This window comes from Dipodomys spectabilis, unplaced genomic scaffold, assembly GCF_019054845.1.
Source record: "Dipodomys spectabilis isolate Male_0828 unplaced genomic scaffold, ASM1905484v1 ptg000076l, whole genome shotgun sequence".
NCBI lineage: Eukaryota > Metazoa > Chordata > Mammalia > Rodentia > Heteromyidae > Dipodomys > Dipodomys spectabilis.
In genome coordinates, this window is record NW_024870753.1 from 9,177,008 (window position 1) to 9,189,428 (window position 12,421).

The 12,421-nt window shown below is 46.0% G+C and overlaps 1 protein-coding gene across 1 annotated transcript in view; it reads left to right on the top strand.

Moving 5' to 3' along the window:
- Jhy (junctional cadherin complex regulator) overlaps window positions 1–12,421 on the top strand; it is a 48,390-nt gene that overhangs the window by 26,418 nt on the left and 9,551 nt on the right. Inside the window, exons 5-6 of the mRNA XM_042682817.1 lie at window positions 2,775–3,364; window positions 8,216–8,516. Of these exons, the coding sequence (XP_042538751.1) occupies window positions 2,775–3,364; window positions 8,216–8,516 (891 nt within the window). The remainder of the gene's footprint in view (window positions 1–2,774; window positions 3,365–8,215; window positions 8,517–12,421) is intronic.

A 12,421-nucleotide genomic window follows, 5' to 3' on the forward strand; every position in this document is an offset into this window, starting at 1 on the left:
AGGAAGGAAGGAAGGAAAGAAAGAAAGCAAAGAAAGTGCAACAGAAACGTCTTCCTATCGGAGCTGACCCTGGAGCTCAGGGCCAAGTCTGGGTAGCTGAAAGCAAGGTGGCTTTTGTGTTGAAGCCAGGGAGCGCCTGCTTGGGATCAGAGCGTGAAGTCTGCCTTGGGCTTGTGATTTGTAAGCAGGAGAGCTGCAAGAGAGAAGCAGCCAGCCCCTACCTTTCACAGGGATGGCGCAGACATCCTTGGATGGCGCAGTATGAATGAACATTAATGACTAAGGACGGGCCTTGCTGAGAAATTGTCATCCCAGCATTAGGCACGAAGACTCCCCAGGGCTAACACACCGCATGTGACGTGAAAACCTATTGCCATTAAGCAGTGTGGGTAACAAAAGAACCCCAGCGAGAGCAGGATGAAATAGCGGATTTCAGTGCTGATGCAGGAGATTAAACAGCCTGAGAATGGCTTTGTATATTAACTTCTGGGAACTCAGATCTTGCCACCTAAAGCGTGACACCTGAGGCCTCAATTGTAGGGTAATAAATCTTCCATAAACCACAGATCTCAAGTAGGCTGCCTGCAAGGTGAGAGAAATCACATCAAGCCCCATAAATGTCCTTTCTGGGGACTGAAATGCCATCTCCAGGCACTCGGGTTTGGGTGAATGGCGGATTTAACACTTGAGACAATTGAAGTTTCATCAAATGATGAGTCCTTGCCCTGTTGACAAAGCCCCCTGTGAGGGCCATTGTGAACACAATTGTTGGGAAGCAGAGGTAAGGACACAGCGGAAATCAAGTGCTAACCCAGGACTTCGGATTTGTTTCTTCTTTCTTTGGTGAGGAAGAGGAGAGTAAACGAGGAAGATCAGTCAGCAGAAAATGTGCCGTGTCACTTTTTTTCTGCCAAGAGTTAATGGTGGGACTGAGGGGGATGACCTTGTCAGCACTGATCGCGGTCGCAGGTTATAGCAAAGGGCACACTCGCTTGACCTTCCTGCTCAGTAACAGCAGCCAGGCAGAGAGCAATTTCTTCCCCCTTTCCTCCAAAGGGGGAGGCTTCAGGCCCAACTCAATATACTGCATGGAACAAAGAACCTTTTCTTACCTCAGGATAGACAAGTTTTGTTGTTGTTGCTTTGCTTTGTTGGCTTGTTTTTGTTTTTGAGGGGGACTATTTTGGCAGGAGTGGAGTGTGAACTCAGATAGCGTCTCAGCTTTTTGCCTGGCCCAGCCCTGACCGTGATCCTCTTGTCTAACCCTGTGGCTGTGCTGGCAGGCTGGCCCATCATGCCCACTTGTTGATCAGGATAGGCTCTCATTAACCTTTCCCAGGCTGGCCTCAAACCCTGATCCTCTCTATATCTACTCTCTAAATAGCTGAGATTACCTACCGATGGGCACCACGGTACCCAGACAAGAAAGATTATTTTTTTCAGAGCAAAGTAAAAAAAATAAAAGTTGAGCAAAACTAATCTTGGCATGGCCTCCGTAGCCCCAGAAAATCCAAATTCCAGAGAGAACATAGTCTACCTTTCAAATTAGAAGTGATGCTTTACTTAAAAGTCTGAAACAAGGAATACTAAACCATTTCTGTTTTAATTTCAACACCCTCAACCTTATTATAATGCGGTTTCATTAGAAATAGAATAGCACTTCCCATTATGTAGGAATACAATGCAGCTTGGGGATCACATCAGAAAAAAAGCAAAATAAAAGCTGATACTTTTTCCTAAGGTCCTTCATAACAGGGTGAAACAAACATACCTCATTCACTTCCAGGTATTTTTCTCTCCAGTGATCTAGCTAATTGTTGCATTTTTCAATTAATGTTGCATAGATACTGGATGTAGGAAGGTTTTATCTTTATTTATTTTTTTGTAATCTGTGAGCTTAGAAAAGGAGAAATACTTTGCCATTATTGATGCATATGTCACTGTTTTCAGTAAGCACTTAATCATTCTTTCCAAAAGCCTCTTAACTCAGCCAGGTTTTCACAAAGTAATGAGTGTGCTTTTTCCTTGGAAAATATTCCTAAATGGCTCTAGCACAAGATAGTTACATCGTGTATCTATTATACAGGGAGTACATCTTGTTGTTACTAGACTCTGAAAAGCATAAAGACTGCTCTGAAATTGAAATCTTCCCCCTCGCCCCCCCCCCCCCCACCTTTTGATTGCCTTCAGTCCAGGCTGTATTAAGGAGCAGAAGGAAAACAGCCCTTTGGTTTTGTGATGTCTATCACAGCTCTGGCTCTCTCAGGATCTGCTGAATAAAATCTAATTTGTTTCCTCTGGTGAAGAGGTCATCCCTAGCTTCTAACCTGTATGAGCAGGAAGAGCTGGTGCTCTGAACTGTATTTCATATTAAACTTGTACTTGGTTGGGAAAGCAATTCATCAATGTTTTCTGGTTAGGGTTTTTTTTTTTTAATAGCAATTTAGTTAAAGTAAGATTGTGTGCTCTGAGGTGGATCTTTGGTCCCTTTTCCTGTGTACCACCTTGGAGGTGAAGCTGGCCTCTGCCCCACCTGCCATGTGGTGCCGCTTCCCCTTCCAGATGGTAAAAAGGTTTGTCTTTAACACAAAGCAAGTTGGAGCTCGCCACCTCTTTCTAAGCTCACAATCTAAAGCCTTTCACCGAGACTTCCCCCACGTGTCTGGAGTGAGGAAAGGGCTTCCGTAGCATTCAAGTCCTTGATCACCTTTCTAGCTTCAACTCACAATTGAAAATAAAGAAAACACTAATGTATAACCATCATATCTTTGCAGGATTACCAGGAACGCTGGTCTCAACAGTCCAGCAGCGTCCCAAGAGGTCAGTCCTCTGAAACAACCGAGGGACAACAGCCCTGGGGAAGGCCAGCCAGACCCAAGCTTCGCAAGGAGCGCAAACGCCAGGGCCTCCTGCCTCCTTTCAGGGAAGAGGAGCTCAGGGTCAGTCACGGAAACCAGAGCGCCCCCTGGCAGCAGCAACACCCAGACAGCGACCTACCAGACAGGAGGGCACTTAGGGGCCAGAACCCCAGAGTCACTTCCAACATCTTTGTTCCACCAAGTCAGGCTTTTGACAAGGTGTTACATAAAAACTCTACTGGCTATCACTCCATGCTGAACCTTGATAGAGAAAGAGGACTCAGACATGAGGAAAAGAAAAGATTTTCCTACCAACAGCTACCCAGCTACACTCTTGCTGCTATGGATCTGAACAACCTTAGTGAACTGTCTAAGAGACACGGGCCCCTAAGCCAGAAAGGGCCTTCAGCTGTTCATGACACGAACGTCCACAGGCCGACAAAGCATAAGAAAGCACCCAAACAGCCTTCCCCAGAGATGAAATATAAGAACTTAGAAATGTTATGGTAAGAATTCCTTTTGCTCAGCTGGTTTCCCCGAGGAGAAAGACAGGAGAGGGAGAAGGAAATGGAGGAGACACTGGGTATGGTCAGCTGCAAGGGAAAATCCAATGTAAGGCTCTCATCTGACTAATGGAGACCACTCTTAATGTGTTTCTTTTCTTCTTCCCTGTCCTCTCTCCTTTTCCTGCTGTAGTTAAACTAGCAACCAGAGGGAGAGAAGGACATGGAATCCAATGTGCTGCAAGGATGTAATGAATGGAGAGAACCAATTATCTCCAACACTGTCACGGCCTAGCCTAAGAAAATAACCCAAAGTATAGAAGAAATGCATTCATAAAAAAAGTCATTTCCAGACAGGACCTAGAAATCTAACAGTGGGGAAAGGTCTGGGTAAATTACGATATTTAATGTCATATAACCACTACAAATTATGATAACAAGAAAGAGTGTCTATAAAAAGAAACCAGTAAGGTGCAAGATTCTGTTCAACAATTATGAGCTCTGCTAAGATACCAATCATGTCATCTGGCCAGGGAGAGTAAGGTGATTGTAATTCCTCCTCTCTAGTTTCTAAATTATCCAGGAGACCTGCATTGTAGACATATTGCCTCTACCTCTATAGACAGGGAAAAGGAAGTTATTTTTAAAACCACTTCCGGGGACTGGGAAGGTGGCTCAGTGGTAGAGTGCTTGCCTTGCATGCATGAGGCCCTGGGTTCGATTACTCAGCACCACATAAGCAAAAAGAAAAAAGCTGGAAGTGGCGCTGCAGCTCAAGTGGTAGAGCGCTAGCCTTGAGCTGAAGAGCTGAGGGACAGTGCCCAGGCCCAGAGTTCAGGCCCCACGACCGGACCCAAAAAATAATAATTAAAAAAAAAATAAAACCACTTCTGGGGACCTTTGCGAAAGGCTTGTGTTTTCCTGGCTGTCACCAGCTTTGTCTGGATGTTATTCAGGCCTACATCCACCCTGGGAAGTGAATTGAGGACTGCCCTCTTTTTACATCCTCTGGGGCACTTCATAGACAGCTGCAGTTAGATCTTACTTAAAGTTCAGTAGAAAACCAGGCGCTGGTGGCTCACACCTGTGGTCCTAGTTTCTGGGGAGGTTGAGATATGGAGGATCTCAATTTGAGGCCAGTGCAGGCAGCAAAAATTGACTCAATTCCATCTCCAAAATAACCAGGGAATCACTAGGATTCTAAGTCTTCCCAGTCTGTTTTTTCGTCAGTCTGATAAATTATACTTATTAGGAAAGAAATTAACATTTTGCTGTTTTAAAATGTACTGTCATAAAACTTTTCACAGTATCTACATATACTTTTGTATTATTCAAGCTCTGTAATCATGCTTTCATTTTTAATATTGTATATGCTATCTTTCTTGTTTTTAATTTATTTTTTCAATTAAGGTGTTGGTATATATATATATATATATATATATATATGTATATGTATGTATGTATATATATATATATCCCACAAGCCTTGATTATGAATAATAATCTGTTGGCATAAGGATTCTGAGTAGGGGGTTGGAGGCATGGCTCAGTTGGTAGAGCACCATCCAGTGAGCCAAAGGGCCAGGTACTGAATTCAAATTCCAGTTTCCAACCTAAAAATAAAAGGAATTCTGGGTTGCAACAACCTCTTTTTTGGCATTTTTACATTTTTCTGTATTTGTTATGATTCTTGGTTATATTGGTCTGCTGCAGTATTTTGCTGCATCAGTGTTAGCTATTTTATTGACTTCCTAGTCTAGGAAGATGAAAATTTACCTCCTCTCCCTCACCGTCACCGCAGCCATTAATCCTCCAAAAGTCATAGGTAGGTTTCCATTGAAAAAAAGAACACTACTCAGTTACTTTTATGATCATGTCAATGCAACCATAATTCATACTCTAGCATTGAAGACTATAGCTGTGCTTTATTATTATTTCCCAAAAGTTTAGATTGCCTTGCTATTTTTTTTCTTTTTGTACTTGTGGCTATTTTTACCCCATATTTCCCAGTGGCCTCTGAGTACAGCATTTCACCAGGACAAAAACCCCAGGCTCTTCTTTCTTACGAAGACCTTTCGTGTCTTCCTCTTGCTAGACCCACTCCGCAGCCGGTCTGAGGACTCCCTTTTCCAGACACTCACACTTCCTCAGACTGGAAGCAAGGCATAATGGCAGAGGTGGGGCAGCAGGCGGTCCTCGACCTGCTGTGTTCCTGCTCATGGTTGCCCGGGGTTGACCTTCATTCCACCATGCAAGTTCCCTTCTCCGCCCCACCTCCCCTCCACCCCTTCATCCCCTCTCTCATCTTGGTAGAGAACATCCCACCAACGGGAGGAAGACTGTTTTGAGACACTGCATGACTGGACGTGGCCCCTGACCGACAGCTGACCAACTATTGCCGAATTCTAGCCTGGAAATCTTTTCCCTCCGACTTCCGTCCTTGCTACCCTTCTATCCTTGTTAAGTCAGAGGCTTCCTCTTTCTGCATCCTTTGTACAAGGCCCTTTTTTGTTTCTGAAGCTGTAGGGTCTTTTCTTTTTCTCCAACAAAATGAGGAGATACCACAGTGTGCCTTCGTGTGGGTCTGTTTTCGTAGGTTGTGCTGAGCCTTTTAACCTGGGAATATGCATCCTTCATTTCTGGGAAACTGTCTTGAATCGTCTCCTGGCTTCTGGCTTCCAGCCATCTTGTCTGTCTGCCTTTTCTCAAACCTCCTGTTATTCACATGTGTTCTTTCTTCTAGGACTGTTCTTATGATTTTTTTTCTCTCTTGTTCTTTATTCCTTTGTGATTTTGTCCTACTTTCTGTGAGATTTTGTATCCAACCTTTCTACTGCTCTTTGTTTAAATTTATTTCCAAGAGCATTTTTTTTTTGCTTCTGTGATTTTTCTGAATATTCCTTTTGCCATGGATGTGACATCATTTCTTCTCAGCATCTTACATCTCAGTAAGTGAGAATGGAGAGTGAGGGCCATGGTGATCATGGTTAAGTATCTTTGATTTCCTATTTAGGTTCTCTTTCCTCAAGTTATTGTTGGTGGTGGTGTGTTCAGTTTCCCTTCACTTGCTTTCCTATTTCCTCTGTGAGGCTGGTCTCACTCATCTGGCACTTGAGTTCCTGTTCGTAATTACGTGGGAGGGACTGGCCATCTCACTGGGTGCTGAGAGTCAAGCTTTGTTGAAGTTCAGTTTGTGTAGGAAGCGCCTCTTGTCTGTTCGGGATCATCATCTTCATGTGGTCCGATGATTTCTATACCTTCCCTAGGATACAAGTCCCCAGGGTACTGTGGAGGTGGAGAAGAGACACGTACCTCATTGTACAAAATGGGGAAGAAAATAGGTAGATTTCCCCACTTCCTAAACAGACTTTCAACTGCTTTTCGACTGACATAGATGTCCCCTTTCAGACAGGAATCCATTCTGCCTGCTCACCCCACAAGTACCCATTAGAGTTCACTGGCATTTTCTCGTGTTTGTTTTGTTAAGCAGTGTTTCACTTGTCATCTTGAAAACAATTTGGGGCACATTATTCCTCTCTGTTTTTCTCTTCTATTTCATCCATCTGTGTATTTTTGTTGTTGTCTGGAAGCTTCACTATACGATATGCAGGCATGATATTTTCAGTTCTACTTGACACTCCTCTGTGATTCCTAGATCCTGACTGTTATAAGTTCAGAAAAATTGGCATTTGCTTTTCCCATTGGATAGTATGCTTGCTTCTTTCTCATGGCTACAGATCCTCATCCAGGTCATTTTAACCTTAATTTCTTGGTTGGACTTCCATAATTGTATGGAAATTCAAAGCAAAGACCAAGTTAGACTTGCTCTGCTGTTGCTAGAAGCAGGTGAATGCATTTTCTTAATCCATTATTATACTGAGGATTTGCCCTTGAAGGGTGGTCATCCTCATCCATGGATCTCAGTCAGATCCCCTGCCACACGTAAAGCCACAGTCTCCCATGTCCTGGGCCAGCGTTAACTTAAACCTCACAGTCTTAGAGCCAGACTTCCCCCAAGGAAAGTCATAGCTGCAGCTAAAACAAAAGCCGCTTTGGCTTTAGTTCCAGGTTGATTTTCATCCCTAGAGATTTTTTGCTTCTCTTAAGAATTTAGCTATAGCCGGGCACGGTGGCTCACGCCTGTAATCCTAGCTACTCAGGAGGCTGAGATCTGAGGATCGCGGTTCAAAGCCAGCCCGGGCAGGAGAGACCGTGAGACTCCTATCTCCAATAAACCACCAGAAAACCAGAAGTGGCGCCATAGCTCAAGTGGTAGAGCGCTCGCCTTGAGCTGAAGAGCTGAGGGACAGCGCCCAGGCCCAGAGTTCAAGCCCTACGACCGACAAAAAAAAAAAAAAAAAAAGAATTTAGCTATATATTTGGCTATAATTAAAAGCAACATTTGAAGCCAGGTGCTGGTGGCTCATGCCTATAATCCTAGCTACTCAGGAGGCTAAGATCTGAGGATTGTGGTTCAAAACCAGCCCAGGCAGGTAGAAGTAGAGCTATGGTAAAAGTGGTAGAGCACTAGCCATGAGCAACAAAGCTCAGGGACAGCGTCCAGGCTCTTGAGTTCAAGCCCCAGCCCCAGCACCAAAAAAACCAAAAACCAAAAAACAAAACCATTCTTAGATGTTTGGATTTTCTAAATGGTGTTTCCCTGTTCTGGATGCACTAAGTTAAAGTTGTAAAGAAGAATAATTAGAATGTCCTAAGGAAGAAAAAGAAGATTTGAAGATAGGAGAAGTTTATGCTGAAGGCCATTCACTTGATTTGGAAACTGATTCGTCATTATTTGTATTCTAGAAGTCTTGTTTGTGTAAGTTTTATTGACTCATATGGTTTCCCCCCCAGGAAATTCCACTCTTCCGTGGAGAGTGAACCTAACAGAGCCTCCCCGGACTCCCGGCTCACACACATCATGGATCAGCACCAGCAGGCCCTGGTGCAGCTGGCCGAGGTGCAGCCCCGCAAGGGATCCCTACCCAGCCTCCTCACCTTCCCTCCCATCCTACCCAGGGTGGAGAGTGAATCCCAGCTCAGCTCAAAACAAAGCCACAGGCACCAGATGATGAAACTCAACCGTAGCAATTCAGAAGGCTATCTGTCTCAGCTGGAGAGGGCGGGGAAGCCCAGGAAAAGGAACAGCATTAAGGTAATACACACGTCATGTTCTGTCAGCTCACATTCTTGCTTTGGCAAGACAGACGGACCTGCATCCCCCACCCCTTGTGAGTCAGAGCCCAGGGATAGGAGCAGTGGTTACCAAGCCCTTGTGATTCAGCTGCCACCGCTGCGTGCCCTGGGAGCCCAGGAATGCCCACTGCTACATCTTTCTAGCTGTAGTTGCTGCCATTTGCTTTCCAAGTCATCTGGGGAAGGGAGTGCCAGTGTGGAGAGTAGATGATAATTCTCCTCCGTCCCCAGCTTCCTGGGAGAAGCTTGCCCACACAGTCCCCTCCTCCCCCACGTTAAGCTGGGCCTCCACACCCATTGTCCTGTCCAGAGAGAAGAGCATAGGGTTGAGTCGCTCAAAGCCCTGTTGCCGCTCGTCCTCACACCCACCAGCGGCTCCTCACAACTGAAACGGCCCCTTGGTGCTCACCTCACCTCAGCTCCTGTAGCCAAATACCCAGGCTGGCCAGCAGCTGAACTTTCCCCTGCAATTGTCACCAGTCTATACTGAGCTCCTTATCTGTAGTAAGATTTGCCCTCACTGGACCTTTGTGCACCACCTTCTATGTCCTGTGTGTTTCTCCACTGTTAAAAAGCAAATAAAAAAAAAAAAAAAACTCCTTAGGAGGGCTGGGAAGATAGCTTAGTGGTAGCGAGCTTGTCTTGCATGCATGAGGTCCTGGGTTCAATTCCTCAGTACCACATAAGCAGGAAGTGGCGCTGTGTAGCTCAAGTGGTAGAGCACTAGCCTTGAGCTGAAGAGCTGAGGGACAGCACCCAGGCCCAGAGTTCAGGCCCCACGACTGACCAAAAAAAAAAAAACTCTTTAGGAAAGATCTCTTGCTTCTAGTGCCAAACGTTTTTTTTATTAGTGTAATGAAATACTCGTAGCAGACAACTTTACAAAGAAGAAAAGAGGTTTTTTTAATTTTTTAACTTACTTAGTTAATATGCATCATTGCTTTTTGTTTGTTTTTTGAGATGTTTTTGCCTTTTCTTTTCTGGCACTGGGGATTGAATCCAGGATGTTGCGCTTGCTAGGCAAGTGCTTTGCCACTGAGTGACATCCTAGTCCATATACATTCATTGTACAAAGGTGTTTCCTTATGGTTTCTCCATAAACATATATAATATACTTTGGTCAAATTCCTCCCTCTGTTAGTCCTTCTTGTCCTCCTTCCCCTTTGAGATCAATGTGGCGCAAAATTCTGAACATTCAAGAGCATGTGGGCGTCGGTGGCTCACACCTATAATCCTGCTACTCAGGAGGCTAAGATCTGAGGATCCTGGTTCAAAGCCAGCCCAAACAGAGAGCCCATAAGTCTCTTCTCTCCAATGAACCACCAGAAAACTGGAGGTAGAGCTGTGGCTCACAGTGGTAGAGGGCTAGACTTACGTGAAGGGTTGAGGGACAGTGCCCCACGGCAGGCCAAAACAAACTAACCAAAAGAATCATCAAATGGTCTTTACTCCTCTGGCCTTCAAAATTAAGTCTTGCTTCTCTGAATGAAAAACAAGATTCTCTAAGATTGTCCCACCTTCCTCTCTACCACATGTCTCCACACCCTGTGCCTCCCTGGTCTAGTCCTGGCACTGTGAGGAGCTGTTTCGTTGCTAGCATGTGCTGTAGCTGTCCCCCTGAGGCTCAGCTCCATCGGTGCCCACCCACAGTGCTCCTGCAGCCCATCAGACCGCCACTGTCCTGGGCACACACACTCAGAAGAGAGCTTTGCTGCATGGTTCTGACCAACTCTGGACCTCTGTTAAACATTCGGACTTTCTGGGCTGGGAAGGTGGCTCAGTGGTAGAGTGCTTGCCTCCCATGCATGAAGCCCTGGGTTTGATTTCTCAGTACCACATACACAGAAAAAGCCCAAAGTGGCACTGTGTGGCTCAAGTGGTAGAGTGCTAACCTTGAGCAAAAGAAGCTCAGGGACAGGGCCCAGGCCTGAGTTCAAGCCCCAGGACTGGAAAAACAAAACAAAAAACCAACCAAACAAAAGCAACATTCAGACTTTAAGCTCAGCGGTCAGTCTGCAGGGCTCAGTCACTCATTCCTGCGCGCTGACCTCAGCCAGTGCCTGCCGTCTCTGTGACTTGGGCGAGTATGGATGAACCATCAGAATTACTCTCTTTGGAGACTCAATATGATAGTAAATGAAATAATGAATTAAAACTTTAGCTTATTCCCTATAAATTGTTATATTCCTTTTCCTTCTTCCTTCTCTTACTAATTTCAATTCCTGTCTTACTGAGGAAAGTGCATTACCAGGACCCAAAGTGCATGGGAAAGTGAGGAAGAGGAGGGAGAGCTTCAGGCCCTGCTTCCCAACTGGGAAAATCCCTCCCCTGCTGCCTTCCTGTTAGGACCGTTACAATCCAGTCCACATCCCACAAACACTCAGAGGTGCTCTGTCCAGAAGCTAAAGTGACTGATAGCTGCGCTGTTTGCAGAGCACCATGAGTTCAAATCCTGCAGTCTCCTGAACCATATTTTTAAAAGAAAAAAATTGAGCCAGGCATCAGTGGCTCACGCCTGTAACAATAGTTACTCAGGACACTGAGATGTGAGGATCGATGTTCAAAGCCAGCCCAGGCAGGAAAGTCCGTGAGACTCTTTTTTTTTTTTTTTTTTGGTTCCGGTTGTGGAGCCTGAACTCTGGGCCTGGGCGCTGTCCCTCAGCTCTTCAGCTCAAGGCTAGCGCTCTACCACTTGAGCCACAGCCCCACTTCTGGCTTTTTTCTTTTTGCTTATGTGGTGCTGAGGAATCGAACCCAGGGCCTCAGGCATGCAAGGCAAGCGCTCTACCACTGAGCCACCTTCCCAGCCCTGTCCATGAGACTCTTATCTCCAATTAATCACAGAAAGAGTTGGAAATGGTGCTGTGGCTCAAGTGGTAGAGTGCTTAGACTTGAGCTAAAGAAGCTTAGGGACAGTGCCTAGGCCCATAGTTAAAGCTCCATGACTGAGCTCCAGGACTGGCAAAAAGAAAAAAAGAGGAAGAAAGAGAGAAAGAAAAGGAAGGAAGGAAGCAAGCAAGCAAGCAAGGAAAGGCAGGCAGACAGGAAGGAAGGAAGGAAGGAAGGAAGGAAGGAAGGAAGGAAGGAAGGAAGGAAGGAAGGAAGGAAGGAAGGAAGGAAAAAAAAATGAGGATTTGTGAAAGAGAATAGTCCTCGGCCCTTTCCTCATCTGACCAGTTTAGGAATATTGGGCATTGTCCAGCCATTAAATCAGACAGGGGCGTGGAGCAGTGGAAAGCCCACACACTTGTGATGGCCGCTCCCCACACACGACCAGAGCGCAGTCATTAAGTGGTGTGTTTGCGGTCGTAGCCCGGCATGGCTAGCGGGAGGCAGGTTTGGGTTCCGTTCAGCCACCGCCGGGCAGATTTCCTTCACTCACTGTTCTGCAGCGTGTGAAGGGCTGCTTCCTGTTCTTCAGTAACTTTCTCACACTTACTGCATCTGAGGACTGTTCTGGAACAGCTCTGAGCACTCCCCACATCCCAGTTCAGCCCTGCCCTGCACTTGAGATGAGTGCTTTGCAGAGCAGTCAGTGTCCTCTCAGTCCAGGCACGCTGTGTTCCAAGTTGACAGCACAAATGGGCTGTGTGGCTTGAGAAGGATCGTGCTTAATTACTGGTGGAAACCTGCTGTCCGCAGTCCTGTGCCATGGCCTGCTGAGCCAGCGGAGGAAACGGCGGCTCAGAGGGGCCTGGCAGCACCGGGCTGGGTAGATGGCAGTGGACGCTTGGCTAACGTAAGACCAGCAGAGATGCAGGGCCCCCCCCCCCCCCGGAATGCGGACAGGGAGGCGGGCCGGGAGGCGGGGCTTGGGCAAGGGCATGCTTGTATTTTCTAATTCATTTTCCTTGAGCTCAGAGG